Here is a 26,319-nt window from a genome sequence, read left to right as displayed (position 1 = left end):
GAAGGAGAAAGTGAGAGAAAGGAGAGGGGGAAGGAGAAAGAGTGAGAGAAAGGAGAGGGGAAAGATAAGGGGAGGGGGGAAGAAGAGAGGGGGAAGGAGAAAGAAAAGAGGGGGAAGGAGAAAGTGAAAGAAAGGAGAGTGAGAGAGGAGAGGGGGAATGAGAAAGAAAAGAGAGGGGGAAGGAGAAAGTGAGAGAAAGGACAGGGGGAAAGATAAGAGGAGGGGGAAAGAGGAGAGGAAGAAGAGAGGGGGAATGAGAAAGAGAAAAGAGAGGGGAAAGGAGAAAGTGAGAGAAAGGAGAGGGGGAAAGAGAAAGGGAGGAGCAAAAGAGAGGGGAGGGTGAAGGAGAGGGAGAAAGAGAGAAAAAGGAAGGGGAAAAGGGGAGGGTGCTACAGGAGGAGGGGGGATGATAGAAAAAGGGGAAGTGGCACTGGGAGGGGGAGGAAAAGAGGAATGAGGAGGGGACATAGGAGAGAGGGGGAATGAGAAAGGGAGGGACAATGATGGACAAAGAGGGATTGAGGAAAGAAGGGGAAAGAGAGAAGGCGGAATGCTTAGGGGAGGGGGTTAGCACCAGAGATGCCAGGGAATAATGGAAGACGGGAATGATGAGGGGGAAAGGGGGAGAGCAGGAGGGGGGAGGGGGGAAGGAGGGGAAAAGCGAGGCCTGCGCAGGCGCACCCGGAGCTCGGGGAAGAGAGGGAGGAGGGGTCGCTTCCTGCTCCGGTCTGGGTCCGGCTCCCGCCTCCTTCCCTCCGCGGGCCTCCCCGGCTCTCCCGAAGGGGGGAGGGGAGAAGATGCTGGGGGGGAGGGGGAACGAGAGGGAGGAGTGAGAGGGGAGGCGGGAGCGCGCACGGGCCGCGGGGGCGCGCGGGGCCGGAGCGCGCAAGGTCGCGGGGGCGCGCGGGCGGCCCGTGGCTGCCTCTGGGGCTCCGTGCACTGGCGCCGCCGCCGCCGCCTCTGTCGCTCGGGCTCCCGCCCCGGCCCCGGCCCCTGCTCCAGCCCCGCGCCCCCTCCTCCCGCCGACCCGCCAGCGTCTTCGGGAGTTTGCGGTGAGTCTGACAGCTGCGGCCTCCCGGCCCCGCCCTCCCTTGCACGGAGCCCCAGGCCCTGCCTGCTGCACCCCCCACCCCCACCCCGAGCCCCCGCCGCTCGTGTAGTGGCGACACGAACGACACCACGACAGGCACGCCCTTCTCATACCCGGCAGGTGACTTCCCCCGCCAGCCTCAGTTTCCCCTTCTGTCAAATAATGGGAGTGGTCCCCCATCCCCCCTCCAAACCCGCCCCTATGCTGTGCACCCCTGCGGGGCAGGCAAGAAGAGGGGGGCATCTCCCCAGCCCGGGGTCAGGGGGAGGGGGAGGCTGCATCTGCAGCCCTGGAGATGCCCCAGCCTCCGCAGCATCTTGCTTCCCTGAGCCGCCCCTCCCCGTGGTCCCTGGTAGGAAAGATGCCCTCCCTCCATCCTGCCAGGTAGTCCCTGCCGGGTGCCGGGCTCGGTGCCATCGTCAGGTTTGGTTCTGCTTTGAAGCCAGCCCCAAACAAGGGCACAGCCCCCCAGGTGAGATGCCCAGGTGACAGTCGTAACTTCCCCAAACTTGTGCTCCCTGACTCTGGACTTCCTGCCTGGGCAGAGAGGGCAATGGTGGCCCCTTTCCAGGATTCTCTTCTCCTTCGGTGTGAATGGCAAGGAGAGGCCATTTAAGGAGACAGCCTGGAGAAAGAGCACTGGTGAGAAGACTTGGCACCTGGGGACTCTGTGACCCTACCCAGACTTAAACTCCACCCGGCTCTAAAATGGGGAATAATAACGTTTGAGATCATACATGCGGAGGGTATTGTATCCATGTATAGATACCTACATGTATATCTATGTGTGTCTACATCAGTAAAGGTTTGGAAAGGACCTCTGAACAGAGAACTTCACCAGCCCCACTACTAGTCTCACAGATGAGGAAACTGATAAGTGTCTTGTCTAAAGACACTTGAATTTGAACCCTGGTTAAAGGAAAGGGCTGGCAGATTTTAAATCCTGTTCTCTTCCCAAAAGACCATAGTGCCTGTCTTATATAGTTGTGAGAAAGGTGGTTGGTAAACCTTAAAGCACAATGTAAGTGTGAGTTTTTAAAAAGTCTATACTTGTACTTTAGTTAAATGTGAATTCTTTCTCCATAAACACAGTTAATGGTTCCCTCTTAATGTCAGACCCAAACCAGTTATTGAAAGAGGTAGACTGGCAAAACTCTAGAAGAGACTTCAGCGTGTAGAGGGTTAGAGAAACCTTGGAACATAGAATATCAGAATTGGGGAGTTGGTGAGGGGGAATTAGGGACCCTTAGGATATGGGATAGTATAGTCAGAAGGAAGTTTCAAGATCATTTATCCAAAACAGAAGCTCACAGAAATCATAGGGGGTCAGAAAACTGATTTATCCTATGTTGCAAATTACCTAACAAAATACCATGGTGCATTCATCTGAGATTAAACTAATTTCAAAGAATATTCCATTCTTGTTTTGTTTGTAGCAGCAACTGCCCCTTATGGATGTCTGTGATCCACTTTGTTACAATTTGATTCATTAGGTTGTTAGACTACATAAGATTGAAAAGTAGCTGCATTCACATGTTTGTGAATCACATCTTTTCAGTTTGGTTTCAGTTTGATGAAACCTTTGAAGTGGTCTAGAGATGGTTTAAGGATGTCCTTTGGTGTGAGAACCATAAACCCAAGGGGCCCATTTATTCCTTAGCCACGTAGTCAGCTCTATATTTTATTCTGCCATGCTGCTGACAAAAGCCTTGCCACGTTCATTCAAAAGAGATTCTCAGTGCTTTTTAGGAAAATCACATTTCCCCCAAAGTTTAAAATGGCATTTATGATTTGACATTGAAAAGGTGTCTAGCATCTGAACCTGTGAATTCATTGGTATAGGGAGCTTCCAGATGAGAGCACTCCCTCTACCCCTCAAAGTCTACACCTTCTCTGTCACTTAACAGTTAAGAGAGTTGACCTGAATGCTGGGAGGTTGTGACTTGCCCAGAGTCAGACAGCCAGCATGTATATATGTCAGAGGCAGACTTGAACCCAGATCTTCCTGAATCTGAGACCAGCTCTCTGTGAGCTTTGTAAATAGACATTAAATTTGTAGATTGGCGAGAGTAGTGTGATATAAGAAAAGCCCTTAGGAACAATTGTCAAGAAAAATAGTAAGATATTAAGTTGCACTAAAGAGAAATTCTTTAAATCCCCTCCCCCTGCCCAAAGGTTGGAAATATCAGGGTTTTCAAACATTTATATAATTTGCAAAAGGCAGATAGTCTTGAGATTGATTCTTCAGTAATTGGAAATGGAGGAAATATTGGGGGGTAATGAACTGGAATATAGACATAAATAAATATCACATCTTTTAAGTCATATAATTTAAATATTCTTAAAAGTTTAATATTTTTCCTCCTCTTGTTTGACAAATTTTCTATTCCTTCTTGGTTCCCTTGTTCAACCAAATAAATCCCTACCCTCATCTGCACTGAAGAATGGAACCTTAACGGTGATGACCAATTCTAGATGAATCTGTGTTCGTGGGGTATAGGGATAGCATGGAATTCAATGAAATCCAAAGAAAATCAGAAATTTTTGTTTTTTGCTCATAGTATGAGCTTCTGTCCTCAGCAAACCTTTTTCCCAGCTCTTCTTAGAAATAGTCAGCTCCTGCCAGTAAATGATGACATGAGGAGGGAGTAGGAGGAGCAAGCCAAAGGCTTGTATAATAAGCAAGCTCTGAAGAATCACAAATCGACAATACTTAGTGTTTTTGAGGAATGTAGAATGCTTTCAAATCTGTTCAAATTCAACAGCATCTGTGAGTATTTTTTCTGACTTTACAGATGAAGAGATTGAGACACAGAAAAGTCAAATAACTTTCCCAAGGTCACTCAACAACTGCTTTGTAGAGCTGGAAATAGAAAATAGAATCCCAGTTTGTTTGGTAGCCCTTTGAACAGACTTAAGAAGGATGATGTGAACCTGGTGAGGGCATTAACTCTACTGGTGTTTTGATCAATTGAGCCAGATTCAGAAGCCCATTCTTTTTTTTTTTTTAAAGCAGTTGGGGTTAAGTAACTTGCTCAGTGTTACACGGCCAGTTATTTCTGGGTGGGTGCTAAGTATCTGAGCCCAGATTCGATCCCAGGTCTCCTGACCCTGGGGCTGGCGCTCTTACTCACAGTGCCACTTGGCCCCCCCAAGCCCATTCTTTTTAAAAGAATATGATCTAATCATAACCAGTTCCAGATCCACATGATGGCAGAAAATACTGCCCTTTTATAAATACTTCAATCATGGAGGAATCTGCCTGATGAGAATTTAATGTAGACGGTATCACAGATTGTTTAGTGGGCTTTATAAAGCAGCTTGACAGTGTTCCTTGAAAGACTGTCTGGCTTCTCTGGCAGAAGGAATATTATAGAAAGACAGAACATCGTTCCTCCTGGAGATTTTCATTCATTTCGCATGCCCACGAAAAACTGTTTGCTAGCTACAGTTGGCAGGAAAGAAGCTGTTAAACCCTGATCTATACAGACCTTTGCTTGTCAAAGCTAGAGGGACAGCTGCAGGCCATGCTGCCACTAATGCCAGTTATCCTTCCTGAGTTGGTGATTTGAGGGCACAAAATGTTGGTAGCAGCTCGGTCTCAGTCATGGTCAGGGAGAGAAAAAGTTCACAGCTCTAGTAGCCATGGCTTAGCACTGACCCTCATAGATTATTAATGCATACAGACCAGTTCTGTTTCTATTTCATTAAGACTGTCATTTCAGCCAGCTGATGTTTTTAGCCTGGCTCCTGTTTTTGTTCAGATTTGGCTATAGTAAGAATATTAGTGGGAATTTATGAAAATATTTGACAATGAGCTCTATAAAAAAAAAAAATCTCATGCTTATATAGTGAAAGAATTTATGCCAAGGAGTATTTGTGTTGCCTTTAATAAGAGAGATTAGATGTTCATTACATAATAATGTAAAATCCTGTCTACCAAGGACTGGCATAGCTAAATTTGTAGAGGCTCATTACCAGAAAGTTAACCAGCAGGGGAATATTTTCCTCCAGCCACAGAAGCTCACAAGGACAATTGTGGGGTAGCAAAATTCATGATTTTTTTAGAGCTGACTTTATTTTCATACCTTCAGGGATTTGTGTTTTCATCAGTGTGATGGGGTACTTGTGCTCAGGACCCAGCCCTAAGACCATGTCTCTGGCCAGAGACATGATCTTAGGGCTGGGTCCTGAGCACAAGAACCCCATCAAGTGTAGATTCCTTCAGCAGTGTAAATAGCAATCACCTCACAATATAGCTGATTGTCTTTGTGAGCTTCTGTGGCTGGGGAAAGAAAGAATCCCCTACTGGCTAACTTTCTGGTAATGAACCTTTACAAATTTAACTAGTCTGGTCCTTGGTAGACAGGCACATGGTCTATCCCTAAAGCCTAGGCTAGTTGTTAAGACTTGTCAGCCATACTGGCCATAACTCTGCTAGAGCAAATACCCCAAACCATTCTGTGAGCAAAAAGGATAGCACACCCATGCCCTTAATTAAGGGAAGAGGGCAGGAGATCCTTGTTGTGGAATGGGGTGGATAAGGAGATCCTGGTTCCCCTTGAGTATGTCTACTTTATGGTAAACTGCAGAATAGAGTAAAAATTCACACCAACCACAAAGTCTTCTTACTAGTTAAATGCTAAGCTTTATTGCTTCTACCCTAGTAAAGAAATGTAAGTCAACACCCTTTAAATTTGGTGCCTTGGGACAAATTACTTGTTGCCCTACCCTAGTTAAGACACTCTGTCCAGAGCTTACACAGCCTTCAAGAATTGCAGGTCACCTTTGTTGAGACATTGAGTAGGGCATTAATTAGCTTTAGCTCCAAATATATTATTTAAATTTTGTTTTGTAGACTAACATTTTAAGAAATGAACACAGATGATTTAGGTTTCATTTTTGTCCTGTCCTTTCACTGCTCCTATCATTTAGGGATATATGTTAATTACTCTGTTGCAGTGACATTAGTCTTACTGTCAAGACACTAATCTCTTTGTGATCATTTGAGTTCAGCTATAGAACAAACAGTTCAGAAGAGGCAAAGACTGTGTTCTGTGTATATGTGTGAAGTGGGCAGCAATCACTTTAAACACTCCTGGTATACCATACTAGTAATACTGTGCTTCAGGACTTGGTGCAATCACTTTAAAAACCAGCTGAAAAAAACTTGAGTGCAGTGTAGAGCTAATAGGAATATAGCAGCCCTGAGGGCAAGTGTTTTAAATGTAGTCTTAAAGATAGAAAGGGAGAAAACAGGAAATGAAGGTATCACATAATGAAAATTGAAAAAAAAATTCAGGTACAGGAAGTACTATTTCCTGTGTTGTTCTGATTTTTTTTTCCTTGTGAGGAGTAAGAGTTTGGAACTTTAATTTTCTGATTTTTATTTACTTTTAAGAAAAATTTTACTTGTTTTATTCACCCAAAATCTTCCTTCTTTTCCCTTCTAACCCCATCTTTTCCCTCCTCCAACTGAGAACACAAGAAAAAACAAAACTCATTACACACATATATGGTCAATCAAAACAAATTTCCACATTAGACATACCTTCCTCCCCCCCAAAAAATTTCTCTCCTTCTGCATTCTGAGTCCTTCATCTCTATATCAGGAAGTAGATGGCAGGTTTCATTATTAGTCCCTCTGGAATCCTAGTTCGAGATTATCCTAATAAAAAAAAAAAGCACAATTGTGTACCATTTATGTACCACAACTTATCCAGGATGGAACTTTAAAAAGAGAAATCATATCATTGGAAAACAATTTGCTTCTTTGACTTTTGGTACCAGCTGCTGGCTAGCATCCCCTCACTCCACTTCTCTGAAAAGTCCTAACAAAATAATAATATAGCACTTCCTCTGATTTTTTTTAAGCCTGCTTTTTATTTTTAAAAAGCACACCACTTCGAGAGGTGTCTGAGAGTTAAACTATTCAGGGAAGTCTATTTTATAGAATTCTGCTCCGGATCTGGTGGGTGAAAGAGCTGATGCAAATCCCTTTCATTTCTCTACTTACAAGAATTCCGTAATGATTCTTGTTTAAGGTTTTATGTCTTCTGGTTTATCGCAGTACTTACAGGAAGTATTTTTAGAACTGGTAATGACTAAATTCATAGAGAACTTTTGCTTACTTAATATCTTTGAAAGGAACTAACTAATTAAGAAAAGGCAGTTGTACCACTAGAGAGCTGATTTCCAGCTGCAGATGGCAAATTAGCCAATGTGAGCACCTACCAATTTGCCATTTTCGGTGTTGTTGAGAAGTTAAATGAAAAACAAACACGCAGACACAATTGTGCTTCATGTTTTCCTCTTATCACTTTGAAGCCATTTTGCAAATTGAAAATGTCTTTTTGTGTATTTTCCTTTTCACACATGCTGAAAAATTGTTTGACTTTTTCCCCTCATCAACTAGAGTTGATGAAATGTATTGCATAAGATGTCTGTATAGAAAATAAAAAACAGTATTGATAGTAGAAGGCTGAGATTAGCTGATTTAAGAAGTAAACTGGGGTCCCATTCATCTTTTCTGAATAAAAGTTCTTTGGCTTATGAACGCCCATCATTAGGGAAGGTGCCAGCATGTGCTTTGTTCTTATCTCTGGTTTCTTTTACAATAGGTGCCTTGTTGACATCCTGGAATTTAGGAAAAGCACACGATCTGCTCTTCTGGGATAATGCTAAGGGACGCTATGAAGTCTTGGAGTGATAGCCAGTCAGACCTCTACAGCAGTGACCAAGAAGAAGAGGAAGAAATGATTTTTGGTGAAAATGAGGATGATTTGGAAGAGATGATGGATTTAAGTGATTTGCCTACCTCACTTTTTGCATGTAGTGTACATGAAACGGTGTTTGAGGTGCAAGAGCAGAAGGTAAGTAATATATGTGTATATATGGGTTAGGGATCATTAGTCATAGATCCGAATTAGATTGAGTACCTCTTTCTCCATTTGGATGAAATATTGGTTATGCTTATATACAGATGGTAGCAGTCAAGTGGTACAGTGGACAGAGCACCAGGCCTAGAGTCAGGAAGACCTGAGTTCAAATGTGGCCTCAGACATTAACTAGCTCTGTGACCCTGAGCAAGTCACTTAACCTCTGTTTGCCTCCGTTTTCTGATCTATAAAATGGGGATAATAACAGTACTTCCCCCTAAGGGTTGTTGGGCAGATCAAATGATATAATATTTGTAAAGTTCTTAGCACAGTGCCTGGCATACAGTAGGTGCTATGTAAATGCTCATCCCCTTTCCCTCTCCTTCCCTAATTATACAGGAAGCCATATAGTGAAATCTGAGGTTTCTTATAGCATCTTACAGCAGATGACTTTTGTGTTCATAGAACACACAGCCACATAGATGCTGTGCCTGGAGGTCAGTCCCCAAGGTCCCACTTAGACATCTGGGAACTCTCTCCAAGCCACTCCACTTCTACAGGAGGCCATTAGAACTGGGTCGTACATGGCACTTGGATGGACACTTTTTAAAGATCACTCTGTGGGCAAAGTTTGTTTTTGTTTTCACAGCTTCATTTTGTTTCTGGGCAGAAAATTCCTCTGTATGTCATAGAAGAATGGTCCTGAGTTAGAGAATTAGAGAAGAAATGTATTGTTTCATGGCCTGTTGGTTTTGTTTCTTAAAACTTGTCACTGGTTATCTCCTGGGATCTTGGTGTCTGAGATGTTAGAGAAGCCTGCTGTGGTCTGGTAGAAGGAGTGCTGAACTGAAAAGCTGGGGGCTTGGGTCTTTTGTTTTGGCTGTTTAAGCATGGGCCTTCGAGTCTCAGTTTCTTCATCTCTCAAATGGGAATAATAATACGTGTACAACTTTGTAAGCCTTAAAAATAGTGTACAAATGCGAGTCATGCGTTATTCTTCCAGTAAACATTGAAGTGCTTGCTAATGTACACAGGAATATGGGCAGAGTTAACTTGATTATGATGGGGCGGGGGGGGGAGCCAGGAATGAAGTCTAGCCTGCCTGGCACTTTCTTTCCTGAAAGAGTTCCAGGAGTGGCAGTCAGCCACCAAAGGAGTGGGGCCCCTAGACAGAACTTCTTCCAGGGTGTGGTCTGTGTCCTGTGCCGGAGGCAGATGGAGGCACTGATCCTGGGGGAAGTGTCTGGAGAGGACAGACTATCAAATACAGGGTAAAGAGCTGGGCCACCACCAAGCCAAAAGGGCTTCTGCCTTCCCTGGGGAGGTCATGCCTTGGCAGCTAATCCCAGTGTTAGGCACAGACCAGGCATTCTGATTCCTGTTGAACAAACCCAGCCCAATGTAAGAAAACATTTCTCAACAATTAGTGATTTCCAAATGAGGTCTCCTCTTCCCGGAGTGAGCGTTGTTGGGGGGTGCTGGAGAGAAGATTCTTAACCCAACAAAAATGGGTTGGACCAGATACTCTCTGAAGCCCCTTCTAGCCCTAAGATCAGTACTAACCTTAGACTCTACCTCTGGTAGCAGAGCACCACAAAGAGCTGTGCCGAAAGACTTGTGTCCCAGCTGCAGGGTAGCTGTAGGACCCTTGGCAAGTCACTTAACCTCTGAAGGCCTCAGTGTCTTCAAATATAGAATGAGGATAATAATAGCATCTACTTTGCAGTGTTGTTGTGAGGAACAAATGAGGTCATATGCCTGGCACATAGGTGCCAAAAAAATAATGAATGAATATACACACATGTACATGTGTATATACACATGAATATATATGATATGTGTATATAGAAATAGAGATTTCTATATACATATACACACGTACACCCCAGCCTTTGACCTATACAGACCCTGCTGTAGTAGTAGTGCTAGCTGAATGACCCTAAACATATGGCACAATAAATAATCCAGAGGAATATGTGCTGCTCTGATGCAACATCTAGAGAACAGAGAGTTCTTAACCTGGGGTCCACACACTTTTTTTTATACTTTGATACCTATATTTCAAAATAATGGGTTTCCTTTGTAATTCTATGTGGTTTTTTGTGGCTTCAGAAACCTTACTCTGAGAAGGGGCTCCTGCCATCAGCTCCACCAGATTGCCCAAGGGGACCATGATACAAAGAAGGGCAAGCAGCCCTGGACTAGACTCTGTAGCCTGAAACGATGTGGGAATGAATCATGTGCTCCTGAGAAATCTGCTTTGGCAGGTCTAAAATTTATAAGTATAGCAAAACCTCACTAATTCATTTGTGTGGGCAGGGAGGTCTGTCTGACTCAATGAAACATCAGAATCGTAGCCTATGAAAGTCAGAATGATGTTTAAGGCTGCTCAGCGTAGTATATGGTAGAAGCTGGTGTAGGGGCTATTAAGAGGTCAAATGAATGTGATGAGTAAATTGCAGTTCAGTATAGATCTGCATTATGAAAAGATTATAGGATTTAAAGCCGGCAAAGACTTTACAGATCATCTAGTCTTTATTAAGGACTGAGGAAACTGAGACGTGGAGAGGTTCTGTGAACTGTCCAAAGTTACTCAGAAATAGTACAGTGATGGATCATAAGCCTAGATGCTGTTTCATGTCTAAGGATTAATTGCTGAATCTTAACATTGAAAGAATCCTTAATTTTCTGAGCTGGTAGTAGCTCAAAAAGCTACTGATTTAGCCTATATTACCCTTATTTAGAGGCAAAGTTTTATACAAAAAAAGTTATTTTGAGCTTTTTGAACAACAAAAATTATGTAGAATGTGGTAAGATCCATCACAAATTCTGAATGATAGTTCCCTTTATATGATCTGGCTAATTATATTTCTTTTAGAAACTGGCTGGAACAAAATGATAGCTCATTTTTCAAACGCTTAACCTTCTCTAGTTTATTATTTGTCTGGAAATAAAAGTAGTTTTTGCATCATTTCCTTGGGTCTTAGTCATGAATAACTAAAATTCAGTTCAGCCCTACAAACTCAAACCTACTCTGTTCAAGACAGTCAAGATTCAAAGATAAAAAGTCTCTTTCCTCAGTGACCTTACATCCTTCTGAGGGGGCTGTCCCATGCATGCATATTAGTCCATACAAAGCACATCAAAGGAGTTCCAAGAAAGGGAAAGAGAAGAAGGATCCATGGGAGTGTCAGGAAAGTCGTTGACAGAATTGGGCTTTGAAGGAACGGCCTAGGGATTTTGTGAGGTAGAAGTGGAGAGGGAGTGTATCTGCACATGGTGGAGGCCCCCTTACTGAAGCAAAGGTGCACAAGAGGGAGATAGAATTTGATATCCAAGGAACAGCTAGCAGAGAAGGGAAATAATAGAAATGAAAAAACTTGGAAAGGTAGATAGAAGCAAGACTGTTGAGAGGGCCTTCAATGCCAGACCATTCTGGAGGCAATAGGGAGGAGCTGTTGAGGTTTGTTTCGAGTAGGAAGAGGGTAGCATAATCACAGAAGCAGAGTTGTATGGGACCTCAGTCATTGTCTAGTACAGTGCATGCCTTGAAGTGGACTACCTTTTCTTGAAGATCTCCAAAGAATGGAAACCTCCTGCCACCTTCTACTCATCATTTCTCCCATTTGCCCTAGGGCCAAACAGAATTAAATCTAATCCCTTTCCCGAACTGACTGCCCTTCAAACACTTACACACAACTATCATGGTCCCCATGAATTGTCTCTTACCTAGATCCTCAGGCCCTCCTACCTATCCCATGGGACACTGACTCAAGGCCCTTCCCTCTCTGGTTGCCATTCTCTGGGCACTCTCCATTTTGTCATGGTTGTTGGTTTAATGTTTTCACATCTGTGTTTTCAGAGTTACATTTTGGAGGGGATGGATGGCATTGGGACCAACACCTAACCTGGTTATTGATTTCTTATACTGTAAGATTTCCCTTCTATTTTTTATCAGTGCTTGCATTTTCTGCAAAACTATCTGCTCTGCGAAAGTTTCATCCTTCCCGTGCCATAGCCTTAAAATAGGACTTGGTTATCTTTTTCTGTCTCTGCACCCTCCGTTGGTTTTTCTCTACTTCCCCAAATTCAGACATGATAAGTGTGTGTGTGTGTGCGTGTGCGTGTGCGTGTGTGTGTGTGTCTTAAACCAAGTTTAGCACTTAGTTTCCATACTTAATATAGAAAAGATAGTTTTGGCATATTTGTTGTAGGAGGTAGCCATGTGCAATTTCTCATTCATCTAAAAATTATATTCATGAGAACTCTGACCAGTATGGCTTATACCTTAATCTGATCTCACAATATTTGATGATGGAGCAAACTTTGAGCAATTTGATGGAGATTTATCAGATGGAATGTTTTCATCTCCAACTTATTATTATAATTTTTTTTTAAAAGCAATCGGGGTTAAGTAACTTGCTCAAGGTTACACAGCCAGTTATTTCTGGGTGTGGTGCTAAGTATCTGAGCCTGGATTTGATCCCCAGGTCATCCCGACACTGGAGCCGGTGCTCCCACTCGCTGAGCCACCTAGCCTCCCCTAAGCAAATGGGGTTAAGTAACTTGCTCAAGGTTACACGGCCAGGTGTTTCTGGGTGGGTGCTAAGTGTCTAAGCCCAGATTCGATCACCAGGTCATCCCAACACTGGAGCCAGTGCTCTTACTCGCTGTGCTACCTGGCCACCCCATCCAACTTATTATTTTGCAAATTAAAAGCTGTTTCCTTCCAACAACCACATAGGGAAGGTAGTGCAAGTATCATTATCCCCATTTTAAACAAAGAGATGGAAGCCGAGAAACACATCAGTCAGGGACAGAGCCCATTGCTCTCCGCATGTCACTGTTGGGGGTTCGAAAAGCTATGAACACTTAAAAATGTACAAAGACTTATGGGACATCCTGTCTAAGCAGATAGGGTCAATTCCCAAGCAAGCACAAAGGGGAAGAAAAAGATGAAGCGGAAAGGAAGCCCACTCTTCATTTTTTCTTCTTATTCATCTCTCTTCATTTTGATTTATTTGATGCTAGAGTAACCTCTGTCATCCACATAAGTGCAAAAGAAGATCCCATTTTGAATAGTGGAGGCAGGAAGATGCTAAGTGCAGTTAAGCATTTTATTTTCAAAAGGATTTTAGTTTATTCCGAAATCAAAACGGTTCTTGTCTCGATAGCCTTCCAGCTGTTGGGACAAATGGAACAGGCTTTTACATCCTTCTGAATACATTGGTCTAAAATACACAAGTGCCATTTTCCCTTCAAAGGTGAATATCCATTTCTAATTGCCAAATATGTTTTGTACCACAGAGATAATGTTATCTTGATTCTATTGTGTAAGGGGGAGTGAATAAAAAGCAGCAAAAAAAAAATGGTTGAGAAAGATCTTTTTGGTTTGTATGTATGTGTGTATATACACACATTGGACCATATATGTATATGTTATATATGTGTGTGTTTATATGTACACACACACTGGACTGTATGAATAGATGCACCAAAGGCTACATCTTGGTAAATTTGTTAATAGCACTCTATTTTAATCTTATTTTCTTACTTAGATTTGAAGTTGTCATGTGATCCAGTTATCTTTAACTCTATCTCTAGGCTTCTTTAAAGTAAGGATAAAATTAAAATAGCCTAGATTTGTCTATAAATGTGTAGTTTTAAAGGTGTTGAGATTACTGTAGAGTAAAATCATACTGAGAAGGAATTATCACTTCATAATGTACAAAATGGCATATGTGGGTATTTGGCATGTATTGTTTGGCATAACCTCTCTTTGCAGAGTTGGCCTTATGAAGAAATGTAATATGATTTATATTATGCTTATGAATATATAGTATAAATACAAATAATATAATATAAATATATAATTACATTTATAAATATAATTTATATTATTGTCCCTTCTTTGTTACATGAGTCTCTACTAAAAAAGAGCAGAGATTTCCATGAATGCTTAGATATCCATTGAGGTTTTTCTTCTAGTCATAGTTGTGGGTTTTTATTGAACCATCCTTTTTTTTTTTCCTGATTATCCCTCATTCCTCTGATCAGTGATGCTTATTCATGGGATGGCTGGCAAGGATTAGTGATCCATCCTGTGGCTATAGAATAGACGTTCCCTCTCTGTAAAGCTAAGTAGATCATATAGGGATTGAACCTGCAAGATTGACCTTGTTAGTGCCATGCTCTTAATTGACCCAAATCCTGTGGTGTGTCTTCATAAACACTCACCTCTGCCATCTTCAGCTTAAGCCTTTTCTAATAATGAACTTAAACATTTGACTCAACATTTATTACTTGTTCATCTTGGTGATAATAGAGGATATATTTAAGATGAAAATTAAGGAAATATAAACACTGAAAGATTGGCATTTCCGTTTTTAGCTGAGCTGTCTCATAGCTGACAAATTGCTAGACTTGGACCAAAAGACACAGGCTCAGGTTTTTTCTCGGCCACTTAATGGCAGTGTGACCTGAGACAAGTTACTGACTCCTTCTCTCCTTGTAGACAAAATGGAGATGTTCACACTACTGCTTCATGGGGTTATTATAGGAATAAGCACAAGTATTATTGAAATGTGGGTCCTTACTGGTGTAAGGAGAATCAGGTTCTTAAATGATTTTAATGCTGATTTAGGTCTCTTCCCAGTACTTTTATGTGTCTGTGATTTCCTCGATGTGGGCACTGTACCCCGTAGTGCAGATTCCAGCCCATCCATGTCTGCCAGTTCTGTGGGACCTTTGTCCACATCTTCCCATTCTTTCCACAGGGCTCACCCAGCATGCTGGGGGCCTTTCTGACTTCCCTTCACATTATGTGGATGCAGTGGATCATATAGACTGTCCATCAGTTGGCTCTTGCTCTCACTATATGCCTAACCCATCATTTTCTCCAGTTATACATTTTTCAGGGACATCTTTTATATCATTGGTGTCAAATTCAAAGAGAAATAGGAACCACCAAACCATACCTAAGGAACCCACAGTCACTTCCACTGTGCTATGGGGAGGCAGCAGAGTGGGATTCATTTCTATCGGAATTAAAATCCGTAGGTAAAAGTCATTTTTTTTTTACTTTGGTAGCTGGAGAGGCATAAAGGAAAGAATATTTACATCATACAGTATTTTGAGGGGAAAAAGCTAATAGAGGTTAATTAGTTAACTAGCAGGATTTAGCATGATCTTACAGAACCAGAGATTCATAGAACTGGAAAGGAACCTTGGATGTCATCCTGGTTAATATCCCTATACTCCCTCCTTTACAGATGAAGAAATTAAGGGCCCAGAGAGGGTCGCAGGATCTCATAGTTTAAAAGGACCTCTCTAGGAAAAATCTGTACCTGGCAGAAGATCCCTGACAACTTGCTTAAAGACTTCAAGGGTGAGGGACTGTAGTGTCCCCTAAAACTGCCTCTCCTCCTTTTAGATTGTTCTAATTCAGGACTGGGGAGCCTGCAGCCTCAAGGCCATTTGGATTCAGTCAAAGGGTTGCACTTGAGGACCCAGAGGGTCTTGAGACCACAGGTCCTCCCCCCCCATCCTAATTGTTAGATTCTCCTTCCATCAAACTAAATCTGCCATTTTACAACTTCTACCCTTAAGTGCTCTTTATCGTAGAGGCCATTTGCAATGAACTCCTTTTTCTCCTCTTTACCGCAGCTCAGCATCCCAAGACGTCACCCCCTATTCTTCCCTATTTTACTCCAGTCTCTAATGAGGAGCAGCTCTTTGCCTTGACAAGGTCAGCTCTTTTGCACGTACCCTTTATCTCACTCTCTTCTCTCTCCTCTGGCAGATCTCCCCTTTCTACAGTTTCCTTCCTTGCTACTTTCAAACCCATCTGGGTCTTCCCCATTCTTAACCACCCTCAGTTGATAGTTCTGTTCCCTCAAACTATCATTCTATATCTCTCCTCCCTTTCACAGCCAGACTCCTAGAGAAATCTCTCTGTCTTCCTCATCTCTGTCTCACTCCTCAGTCCTTTGCATTCTGGCCTCTGGTCTCATCTCTGCCCACACTACTCTCTCCAGAGTTAACAAGGAGTTCTTCATCATCAGGTCTTTCTTGACTTCTGCAGCATCTGACACTCTCAGTCACTCTTTTATCGTATTTTCTCTCCTTCTTTCTCTTCTTCATAACTCTGCTTCCTCTTGGTTCTCCTGCCTTTCTGACTAGTTCTCAGTCTCCTTTGTTATCCCTGTCCTGCTCCCTAATTGTGATTGTACCCCCAAGGATCTGACCTGGGCCTTTTTCTCTGTCTAGACTATGGGTAATATTGTCAGCACCTATGGATTCAGTCATCATTTCTATACAAATGACTTCTAAATCTGTATATCCAGGCCTTGTCTCTCCTGAACTACACTCCCTCATTACCAACTGTCTCTTGGACATTTAGAACAAGATATCTTATAGGAATTTCAAATTCAGTATGCCTGAGACAATTCATTTTCTTGTTTTTTGACTTCTAATTGATCCAATTCTTTCCCTTTTCCCAATTGATCTCCCTTCTTTCCCTTCTCCATTCCATCCTCCCCACAGCTACCAGGGTGATATTCTAAAGCACAGGTTCTCCTGATCAATAAAACCCAATCAATATACTGCCCCCGGAATCAAGTACAAACTCCTCTCTCCTGCATCTAAAGCCGCTCACAACCTGGCTCTGACCAATCTTCCCTTCTCATTGCATGTTATTACCCTTGCAGTAGGAGCAATGCCCTAATCCCTCCACCCAGGCAGGTTCTGATAGTTTTTCTTTGAAAAGTTTTGGGCCCTTCTTCAACATTCAGTTGACTCAAGGGGCTCTAAGGACTCCCTTCACTTCCTCACCTCCTTGAGAAGAGGAAGGGGTTGGTGGGTCTCTGTGGGAGCTCCGCTAAGCCAAATCAGCTCAAGGAGTTAGCAGCGCTGTCCTTGTTGAACAGGCTTCTTAAGCTATGGCTAGTCAATCTCATTTTGTTAACTCTGCAGGCACCTACAAGTGTTTCATTTTGTTCCAGTTTCAGACTTAAACTACTGAGGTGCTCACCTGAGTCAGGCCCAGCCTGAAACACCCTTTCACACATTTTGTGGTCTATTCCAGTAGTTCTCAAACTTCCTAGGCTTGGGATCATTTTATGTTCTTAAAAATTATTAAGGACCCCCCCCACTAAAGTACTCTTGTTTATGTGGGTTTTAGTTATCTGTATTTGCCATATTCAAAATTAAAATGTCTCAGTATAATTATGAAAATAGTTTTGACCTCTTGGACCCCCTGAAAGGTTCTCAGAGATTTGCTGACCTGCCCCCCACTTTGAGAATGATCAGCATTTTATTTCTCGTTGTTCTCATATCCCCTATCTCTCACTTAGTATCGCTCACTGACTGAAATCACCCCAAGCCTGAAATGCACAGCCTTCATCTACTGTCCTCTCAGCCTCTTTCACAGCTGTGTTCAGGCACCACCTTCAGCACGAAGCCTTTCTTTCCCCACACCCAGCTCCCAGATTACCATTGAGGTATTTGGGGTATATTTTGTATGTGCTTCATAGGTCTAGGTCTGCCCCAATAGAATGGAGGCTCCTTGAGGGCCTGGGCCTTTGCATTTTGATCATTCTGCCCCCCAGCATCTAACACTGGGCCTGTACAGAGTAAGCACTTAATAGCTAATTGCTGTGTTGATTGACAGAGTGTTAAGCCTCCCCTTATTGCAGCCTATGATGTCATTATGATCTGCCAGAAGCTTCAAAACTCAGAACCTAGTCTGAGAACTGGGTTGGGAACCCAGAATTTTCTCCTCTACCAGTTCTTAATAGTATGCTAGACTACTTCTTAAAATCTATTTTATTATATACTTTAATTCCATTTTTTTCTGGTTACACCCACTAAAGAGGTAGAATATCCTTAATGTTTTAAAGTACAGCTGTTTTCATAGTCTCTCGTACTTTTAATTTGACAATCTGTTACTGTGAAAAATAAACCAACATGGTTTCATCAGTACTATCTATTGTTACAGTTTACTGTGGCATTCTGGTAGACATCAGGGATTATAATTTATACAAGACCCACTCTTCTGAGAATTTACATTCCAGAAAGTCAGTGTGTCTCTGAGTAAGGTACTTAACTAAGACTATAAAAATACATATTAAATAGCTGGAAAAAACAGGTTACAGTCTGTATTTTCCTCTTGATGGCTGGGTTGGCTTTTATCTGTTTCCCTAATGCAGGGAATAGTGTATCAGTTAGCATTTTCCTTCCACTGAGGGAAAGCTCTGTGAAAGATAGAAGTTTGTAGATTTCAGTTTCTCCCCAGGTACACTGCCCCTTTCCTCCCTTTGGCATCTCAAGATTTCTAAACCTTATGTGTCCATATTGTATCATTAAGCTATCAAAATGGTGTTTTTCTTCATTGAGAGCTGACTATAGTAACATCTTCTGTCTCCTTGCTACCAAACAAATGAAACTTTTAGCTGCAGAACTGGAGAACCAACCCTGTATCCAGTAGATCCTAGAACAGTTGGTTTTGTCCATTTCAAGCACAGCACCCCTTTCAACACTGGGGACCCTTGAAATGGACAGGTTTCCTGCTTTAGGACACCAGAGGCAGCAGTGAAACTTGTGAGCCGCCCCCTTGGAGGACCCAATGTGGTAGGGAGGCTCATTGTTTTCTACTATCCAAGTAAGGGGATGGGGAGTAGTCTGTTCCCTTGTATTGTACTTCGCCAGCCTGATGGACTTCCCTCCCTCTCCTTTTGGAAGGAGGGATAGGAGAGAAGGAGGAAGGACAGGGTCACTGTAACATGGTGAAGAAAATATCTCCTATCACCATGGAGGGGTTACTGGTGCCCATCCAATCTGGGGCTGCTTCTGACTCCTTTAATGAGTTTAGTGTTTTATCCTGGCTTGCGTTACCTCTAAAGTGGGACATTGGTGGTATTCTCTTCTTCAAAAAAAGGAGATGGTATTTGTCATTTTAGTATTTGACTTGATGGTTGTAGCAGGCGTAGGGAACCTGCAGCCTTGAGGCCACATGTAGCCCTCTAGGTCTTTTGACTTAATTAAAACTTCACAGAATAATCCCATTAATAAAATACATAAATACATACATAGTTACTTTAGATGATTTAAGTTATTTTCATCTTCTGATCTAACTTACCTGGAGAATTCTTCTTTAAATAATAACAAGAATGGAACGGCCAGGTGGCTCAGCGAGTAAGAGTACTGGCTCCAGTGTCGGGATGACCTGGGGATCAAATCTGGGCGCAGATATTTAGCACCACACCCAGAAATAACTGGCCATGTTACCTTGAGCAAGTTACTTAACCCTTATTGCTTAAAAAAATAAATAAATAAAATAAATAATAACAGGATTGATTTCTCAGGTTGCATAACAGATGATTTCCTGTAGATATTACGCTGGCAAAAGGGTATGGCAGATAAAATTACAGTTATCCCTCTATATTCTCAGTTTCGGTTATTTGCAGATTGACCATTGATAATGAAATGGGAATTTTTGGAGATTTTCAGCATACTGAGGAAAATCACAGATAATATGCATATATAAAGAAAACCAAAAAAATTTAGTAAGTCATAAATAAAAATTATATGTTTCGTTGTTTACTATGACAAGTATACATTCATAAATTTATAATAAGCAGTTAAATTTTGCTAGAAGTTTCAATGTGCCAAAGAACTACAGGCTTCACAACTCTCTTTGGGAGTGCCTCCTCCTCATTTCTCTACCATTCATACTCAGTCCATGCCACACACCCCCACACCCACACCCACTCCCTTCCTGGGACAGCAATCCCTGTGTCTTGAGCTTTTGGTTAAAGAAATCCAGGAAGCAAGTTGCTTCAGCTACACCCTGGGCTGCCAAGACTGCACAGTGTGTGGGCTCCTAATCTCTCTCCTGTGGAAGCTACCACTTTTTAAAAGGTGCAGTGTGTTGTTTTGCTTGTATTGTGTATAAAATAAATGTGATCAAAATTATTAAAAATAAAGGTTTGGGGTGGGGCCTAGACCTTCCCAGTTTTTCACGTGTAAGGAAGTCCTGTGCCTCTAACCCCAGCAAATGTTCGGAACAGCTTGTATTTTATCTATAGTAATTGTATAATCACCACCACCACCCTCCATAAGGTGATCCAGTAATTTAATGTGTCTTTGCTTCTATCAGTAAATTTTTTGCCATTAGATAATTTAGGGATCATTTTTTCATTAGAACACATCTAAAATCACTTTCAAAGAAAAGATCACTCAGGCCTCTGGAAGGAATGCTTTCCACTTATCTATCTTTATAGACATTTTAAGTACTCATTTCCTGCCCACCAGCCTTTTGAATTGTTCTTTTTGTGCCCATGCCAGGAGTCCTAGAGTGCAGGCAGTGTGATGGGTAAAAGAGGGTGCCCAGGATGGGCACATAAGGAATCTTCTTGCATTCTGCCATGCCGTGGTGTTCTCACCTCTTTTGTAGGTACTTTTAATATCCAGCATTTGTGTAGAGCTTTTAGGCTAACTTGGCTCTTTACAAACAAGAGAGATGTCAGAATTCCCCAGGCTTATAAGAATCAGTCTTAGGTTTTAAAATAGAATGGCAGCATTTTAATTGTTTCTGTGTGTTTCTGTGTGTTTGGCTTTTACTTCAGCTTCTGAGAAGAATATTTTTTGTTTAGTCTGAGTATTTGTCAGAAGTGCTCAGACTCCCCACATCAGATGCTGTCCCCGAGAATCAGACAGCTGTATGAAATGAACCTTAAACGGACAGGTCTTGTTTACTGTTTAATTTTTTCCTTAGAGTCTTTTATCTGTAAAGTCTACTTACTAAAGGGAACTGCTTCCTTTGGTTTTGTTGATTTGTGAATCAGTTTCTCCCCTCACATTGTTACCCATCATAAGCTCAATAGTTAAGAACCCTTGACAAAGTGTTTGTAATATCAATTAGTGATTCATTGAGGAAACTTCATCTCTCAGAATCAAATGGGGCAATCTGAGAAATGAGTATTTCTCTCTTGTATTTAATAAGTAATTATTGTATTAGGACCAAGTTTTTTCCCCTTTTCTACTTCCTCATCCAGAAACCAATCAGTGTGGGAAATTTCTCTTAGAGATTTCTACCCAGGTCAAGATCTACTCAGGCAGTAAAGGAAATTCTAAGTTTAGGCTAATGGGTGTATTCCTTCTCTTGGTGCTTGCTCCGACAGGTCTGGGCAAAGGTTGCTTTTCCCTATTATCTAGACAGGTTGATATGGAAATTGATGTCTCTTTGACCAAGATTTGAGTGACTCCACCCAAGACCTTCATTTTACTGTAGCCCACACATGCCTTTGTGTTAGCCAATCCCAGTTGATTGCCACCCCTCAGGAGTACCTCCTCTTCAAAGGGCCTATAAACCTTGGCCCCACTGCCATTAAGGGTCTTGGGTCTAAGAAAGACAGTTGAATGACCATCCTTTTATTAATAACCTGCTGGCCTTATTAATAAAATGATTAAATTACCCAGAAAAAAAAAAGTGCTCAGGCTCCCCCCTGCCCTTGCTATTTTCAGTGTCCTCTGATGCCTGAGAAGAGTTTCTTCACAGCGCTCAGGTAGAACATAGCCCTGCATTTGGGAATGCCTGAAGATTTATTTTAAACATTCAATTTAAAAAGAACTCAGATATAGCAGACTCTTTGAATAGTATAGGCATGAATTTGTTTTATAATCAGAACAGTTAGAAGCACCTGCCTGGAGTGCTCTCACTCCTCACCTCCACCTCCTGGCTTCCCTGGCTTCCTTCCTTTGCAGAAAAGCCTTTCCTAGCCCTCCTTTCCTGCGAGATGACCTCCCATTTATCCTGCATGTATCTTATTTTCTAGATGTTTGCATGTGTCTCCCTGTAATGTAATGCCAAAAGAAAGGCAACTTCCCAGGTTCAAAATACCAGCATAGGTGCTCTCTATTTTATTCAGTGACAAACCAAGAACAGAGAAGATCAAAACATGACATCATTCAAAATACAGCATTTGCTAAGTGTGATTAAATAATCTCCAAGTACTACCCCACCCCAGGATCTTCCAATTATTCAATCAATTACAAAGTCCCTGTTCTAAATACTACTCCACCCCTAGGCTATACCTTAATTAAGTACACCACAAAACCCCTCTTCTCAAATGGAGATTATTTTCCAAACATAGGTAAAGTACCTTCATTTGTCAATCACGGAGCACAATAAGGTCAAAAGTTTCCCACCCCTAGGATCACAATTGAATCTACCCCAGAGTTACATCAAGTTTAAACACAGCACTTAATACCCAAATGGAGGTCTTTTCTTCATCTTGACACGAGGCAAGTTCTCAGCAATCTTAGTTCCTGGGGAGACAAGGCTTAGCAAGGCCATAAGATACATTGCCAGTCCCTTCATGAATTTATCCTCTGTCTGTAGAACAGTCCTAGAACCCCTGAACACATTAGCAAAGCCCTCTCCCAGGATTTCTGTAAACATACAACAAGAAAATCCTTCTTCAGGGCTTCTGAACCAACAGAAAGGCTCCCAGACCCCTGCAACAACAGCACTGTCCCTCACCAGTGGACAGTATTCATTCTGTCTGCAGGACAGTCTCCAGACCCCTGCAACAACAGTACTGTCCCTCACCAGTGGACAGTATTCACTCTGTCTGCAGGACAGTCTCAGGCCTTCTTAGCGAACAGCCAGGTTCCAGGACTTCTTCAACAAAAGGACAGTCTTTCACCAGTGGACAAATCTGGCAAAATAACATCAAAAGAGACAGACAAAGTACCAGCAAAACAGCCATGTCTCCTCAGTCCTTGGCAGCTCAGGGGGCAGGTCTCAAAAGTCCAGGGCAATTCAAAGCGGCCACCAGCAATTCTCTTAGTCTCTCTCTCTCCACGAGGTGCAGCTACCAAAAAAGATCTTCCGCCTCTCTCTTGTGTCTCCAAATCTACGTCACCAGCTCCTCCCAATTCAGGACTTTCTTTTCACATCAACAAGCCCATCCCACAGGTGGGATTAACAAACTCTGGGTTTTAACACAATCAATTTGAAAACCAAGCCAATACAGGGGAATCTTTAATTGCCATTACTATCACACTCCCCCTTTAAACTGAGAGTTCCTGGAGGCGACCAGCTGTTTTTTGCCTTTCTTTGCATCCCAGTGTTTAGCATAGTGCCTGGTACCTAGTAGATGCTTAATAAGTGATTCTTAACTGATTTTGTGTATGCAAAGAGCTCTCATCTGGCATGGTGGAAGAATGAAGTAGTTGGACTGATTGATCTCTTTAATAGAAAATAGTACTTATACTGTATTTAGAATAAAGTAAACTAAAGAAAGAATTAATTAATGGAAAAAATAAGCACCTACTATGTGCCAAGAATTGTTTTGAGCTCTGGAAGTGTAAGACAGCCCCTGGTCTCAATGAGCTTACATTCTACTAAGAGGAAGCCATGCATACTGTAGAGCTCTGTGACCAGACAGCAGGCAGAGAATGCATTGGCAGGCAGATGGCCGGACCCAAAGCTCTCCTTCATGATGGGCACTCCCTTCCTGAACCCTTACCCCCAGTGCAGGACCTACAGGCTGGCATCAGGCATGACGGTGGGGGAAGAAGAAGGGGAATGCTTGCTGGCTCCAGCCTGTGGCCTTCCTGCTCCCTGCAGCCATTCTCTACCAGCCTCCTATAGCGGCAAGCACCCCAAGCACGTCCTCAGGGTTTGCCGCCACCACAGGTTCTTGGATCTGCTTTGTTAAAGGAAAGCAACTCAAAATGGGTTAACAAGCTTACTTTAATCAGTCAGACATATATCATTTACCTTGTTCAGGGGAAAAAGGTCAGCACCCCGAACTTCAAAGTATTCAGGCAGAATTATCAAGACAGAAACAGATCAAGTAGACAGATTTCCAAACTGTCCAACCATTACATCCATACCCAGTCAACATCTGGGTTTTTCAAAGCCGGGGGGGCTCTGGACAACGGCTTTTCAGAATACAGATCAAATCACAGAACACTTCTAAAAGTGAGCCCCCAAAACAAAGCTACACATCAGGGCTTATATAGCCTTCTCCTGGCTCAGAGAATGTAACAACCTTTTGGACCCACTGGCCAATCAAAAAGTATCTACTGAAAAACAAGCCTCCCACCCCAGGCTTCAGGTGCACTTTAGCCTAGGGGCAGGGAAGATGTTCCAAATTTGCATTCCCATTACACCTCCATCTAGGTTGCCCAGGCACTTGTCACACATCGAGGGGCTCTGGTGGCAGTCGGTAAGTCTGGCACTCCTTGTTAGGAACTGAACTGGAGCTGCCACTGGACGACTGCTAGGGTGGTCATTATTCTCCACCTTTATCAGGAGAAGACTCAGAAAGGTGATGCTGTTCTTACCAGGGGTGGGCATTGTTCTGGGCAGCTGAAGAAGCAGAGATAAGCTGTTTACAAGCCTGGGAAGGTTTTGGTGGGACTGTGGCCATGGCTACCCCAGAACATTGTGTCTCTGCTCTGGACCACTGGTGGCCATGGTCTTCTTGTTCTCATCCCTTCCTCAGGGGAGGGGCACTGCCAGGCTATTTACTGTTCACTTTGATGCAGAAGGGATTTTAGAATCATAGTATCAGAGGAACTGAGATTCAGAGCTGAGAAGGCACCTTAGGCCTTCCCACTACCACCTCTAACCTCCATTTACAAATAGGAAACTGAAGCCCAGAGAGGTTGACTGACTGGGCCTCAGTTGCTTCATCTGTAAAATGGGAATAATTTTTGTACTGGCAGTCCCAAGGATAGTTAATGAAGAAAGGTTGCTCAGTCATGTGACCCAGTTGGTCATCCTGTAATGTGAGGGGGGGTTGAACTAGGTGACCCGTAAGATCCCTTCTATGTCTAAATCTATGACCCTGGCCAAAAGTGCATATTGTTAAAATGACCCTTGAAAATACTTAAAATGCCTTAAATTGTATAGTTTGGTATCTCTAAACATATGTACCTGGAAAGGGGTTAAGGTCTCTAAAGGAAGACAGCCTACATCAGATAGCAGATGGATCTGAGAAGGTTGCTGTGGAAACAATTTGAATATATATTTTATCCTGTATTCAGCTAAGTTATTGATCAGAAGACAGAAACCAGGGCTTCTATTCAAATAGAAAAAAAAAAAAGGTAAAGATTTAACTAGCAGGAAAACTGTTAAGGAGGGATAGGATATTATCCAAAGGGTGATTATATTAGAGTGATTACATTAAAGGTTAATCATGTCAATAACTGTTTTTCTATCTGCTTCACTGTGAGGCAAGAGATGACATGGGAGAGATGGAGGAAGGCTTCTGCCTTCTAGCTGATGGTTACATGATTAGCTCCACCAGCTTAAGAAGAAGGGATAGACTGGGTGGAGGCAGAGGAGATTGTAGGGTCACAGGCCATGAGATGCTCACACTGTAAAGGTGGCTCAGGCAACAGCAGACTCGTTTTTTTCTGTCTCTGGCTCACTCCCAGATCTGTATACTCACTGAGTAGGCAGCCTCGAAGACGCAGCCACGCTATTTTCTTAATCTGTCTTTTGTTTTTACATCCTTAGTTTGGAATATATTCCTCCCACCTTCTCCCCAGCAAGCTGTCCCTTATGGCAAAGAATAAAAAAGAAAAAGGAACAAGCCAGCAATACCAGCCACCCCATGTGCCCCCCCACACAGGCAAAGAAGGGAGGGAGGCAGGCGCACCCACTTTCCTGAGGCCAAGTTTGGTCATTTTGGTTGTAGAGCATTTAGTTTCAGTTGTTTCTGTTGCTGTTCTTTTCATTTACATTGTTGTAGCCATGACTTACATTGTTTTCTTGTCTGTGTTTACTTCATTCTATATCACTTAATATAAATCTTGTGGCCCGCATTTTACAGGAGGAAATAGGCCGGGAGAGGGGATAGAACCACAGCAGTACACTCAAGTAAATAGCTAAGCTGTTATTTCAGCCTAAGTTGCTTGATTCCAAACCCGGTGCTGTTTGCCTCTGTACCTTCCCACCAGCTTCTCTGAATTTTCCATGTGTCATTTCTTATAGAGCAAGTAATCTTGTTACATCCACGTCCTGCCAGCTGTGGAGCTGTTCCCCCAATGAATGGTGATCTACTACCCTCTGGTTCTTTGCCACTCCAAAAAGTGTTGCAGTGAAGATTTTGGTTTATGTGGGACTTTGCTGACTTTCTTCTCTTACGGGTAGATTCACTTACCCTAAGTAATTTGTTATGGGTTGTAAGAGTCAAATGAGAGCATGTTTGCTAAGTGTCAGGTAAACTTAGAATCACGGTATAAATGTCAGTTATTATTGTTGTTGCTATTATTGGGTTTTTCTGAGAAGCAGATGTTCCTTTCAGACTTAGATCTGTGATCTAAGGTCAT

General features: G+C 42.5%; 1 protein-coding gene across 2 annotated transcripts in view; it reads left to right on the top strand.

Annotated features, from left to right (window-relative positions):
- Nucleotides 1-905: 905 nt before the first annotated feature.
- The window catches only part of RCAN3 (RCAN family member 3), a 38,493-nt gene continuing 13,079 nt past the window's right edge, over nt 906-26,319 (top strand). Inside the window, exons 1-2 of one of the 2 annotated variants that reach the window (XM_069078466.1) lie at nt 906-1,052; nt 7,711-7,962. In XM_069078466.1, coding sequence (XP_068934567.1) covers nt 7,768-7,962 — 195 coding nt within the window. In that variant the 5' untranslated portion in view covers nt 906-1,052; nt 7,711-7,767. Of the gene's footprint in view, nt 1,053-1,605; nt 1,733-7,710; nt 7,963-26,319 lie in introns of those variants that run through there. The other variant, XM_069078467.1, reaches the window with a different exon arrangement.

Source organism: Petaurus breviceps, unplaced genomic scaffold (assembly GCF_028583685.1).
Source record: "Petaurus breviceps papuanus isolate PSGF00001 unplaced genomic scaffold, PetGlider_PUasm1.0 91041, whole genome shotgun sequence".
Classification (NCBI taxonomy): Eukaryota; Metazoa; Chordata; class Mammalia; order Diprotodontia; family Petauridae; genus Petaurus; species Petaurus breviceps.
Note: the sequence above shows the minus strand (reverse complement) of the source record. Positions and strands in the feature narration are given on the sequence as shown.